At 35.0% G+C, this 1,039-nt stretch overlaps 1 protein-coding gene across 1 annotated transcript in view; it reads left to right on the top strand.

Moving 5' to 3' along the window:
• Nucleotides 1-252: 252 nt before the first annotated feature.
• The window catches only part of LOC106468838 (exocyst complex component 6B-like), a 42,706-nt gene continuing 41,919 nt past the window's right edge, over nt 253-1,039 (top strand). Inside the window, exon 1 of the mRNA XM_022397196.1 lies at nt 253-581. Coding sequence (XP_022252904.1) covers nt 253-581 — 329 coding nt within the window. The remainder of the gene's footprint in view (nt 582-1,039) is intronic.

Here is a 1,039-nt window from a genome sequence, read left to right on the forward strand (position 1 = left end):
ATCATGCCATCAGTTCTTTGGTTTAAATATAACGGTTACCTATATTTACTGAATTGAGTTATCATCAAAAAATGTTGAAGAAAATTAAGTAAAACGCCAAGCAACAAAAATTTCAAAGTCTTCATTCTTCATCTTTAGTTATCTCACATATATTGACGACTAGTGCAGTATCAGAAGTCCAAAGTTCAGTCGAACGTGGCAGGAGCTGTATGAACGAACGAATGAATATCGCGTCTTCCAACTGAAAGAACCATGGCCGTAGTAGTTGACTGTAATAGTCAAAATCTAATTAATTCACAGCAAAAATTGACTCACGACGATACAGACGGAATTCGCTTATCTCGATTAGCGCCCGAAAACCAACAGAATAGTATTTCTATTCCTAGTAAAGAAAAAGACAACTACCCATTTCGGACTGCTAATGAAAGTTCCGATTCTCAAGGTACGGTGGGGCCACACCTGGGTGATTGGGTATTGAAAAATGACATATTTAGCGAAAGAACGTTGGAAAACCGACATGAGTTGTACATCTCTGAACTCGAGGGCTCGGACAGTTTACTTACAACTGGACCAACTCTCAGGTAATAGAAAAATATACTGTAACTTATAAGAAATATATCAGTTTTACAAGTGAAATAAGAATTGAATACTTAATAGGATACAGATTTTGTTCCACTTTCGTCAGGGTAATGTGTTTGTTCTCTGTTAATGTTTTGTTACAAGTGGTTTATATAAAGTGCACATAATTCACCATAAATATATAAATGTTTCCAGAAAAATCTTGCTAACTGGAAAATGCCTCGTAATACTTTATGAAAAAGAACACAGGAGCACAAAAATGTTGGTTTTTGTGGGGTGTTTTTCCGCTACCGCAGAACTTGTAATGCATAGTGGATACTATTGTTTAATGAAACAACTCTTCTCTCATTTCCCAAGTTGAAATTTATTGATATGAATAAAAGGGGAACTGAAAAACACATTCATTAGATATAAATTCAGTCGTAAGGAAATCATAAAGTACGATCGACTAGATTTCTCT

The sequence above is a fragment of the Limulus polyphemus genome, unplaced genomic scaffold (genome assembly GCF_000517525.1).
Source record: "Limulus polyphemus unplaced genomic scaffold, Limulus_polyphemus-2.1.2 Scaffold3184, whole genome shotgun sequence".
Classification (NCBI taxonomy): domain Eukaryota; kingdom Metazoa; phylum Arthropoda; class Merostomata; order Xiphosura; family Limulidae; genus Limulus; species Limulus polyphemus.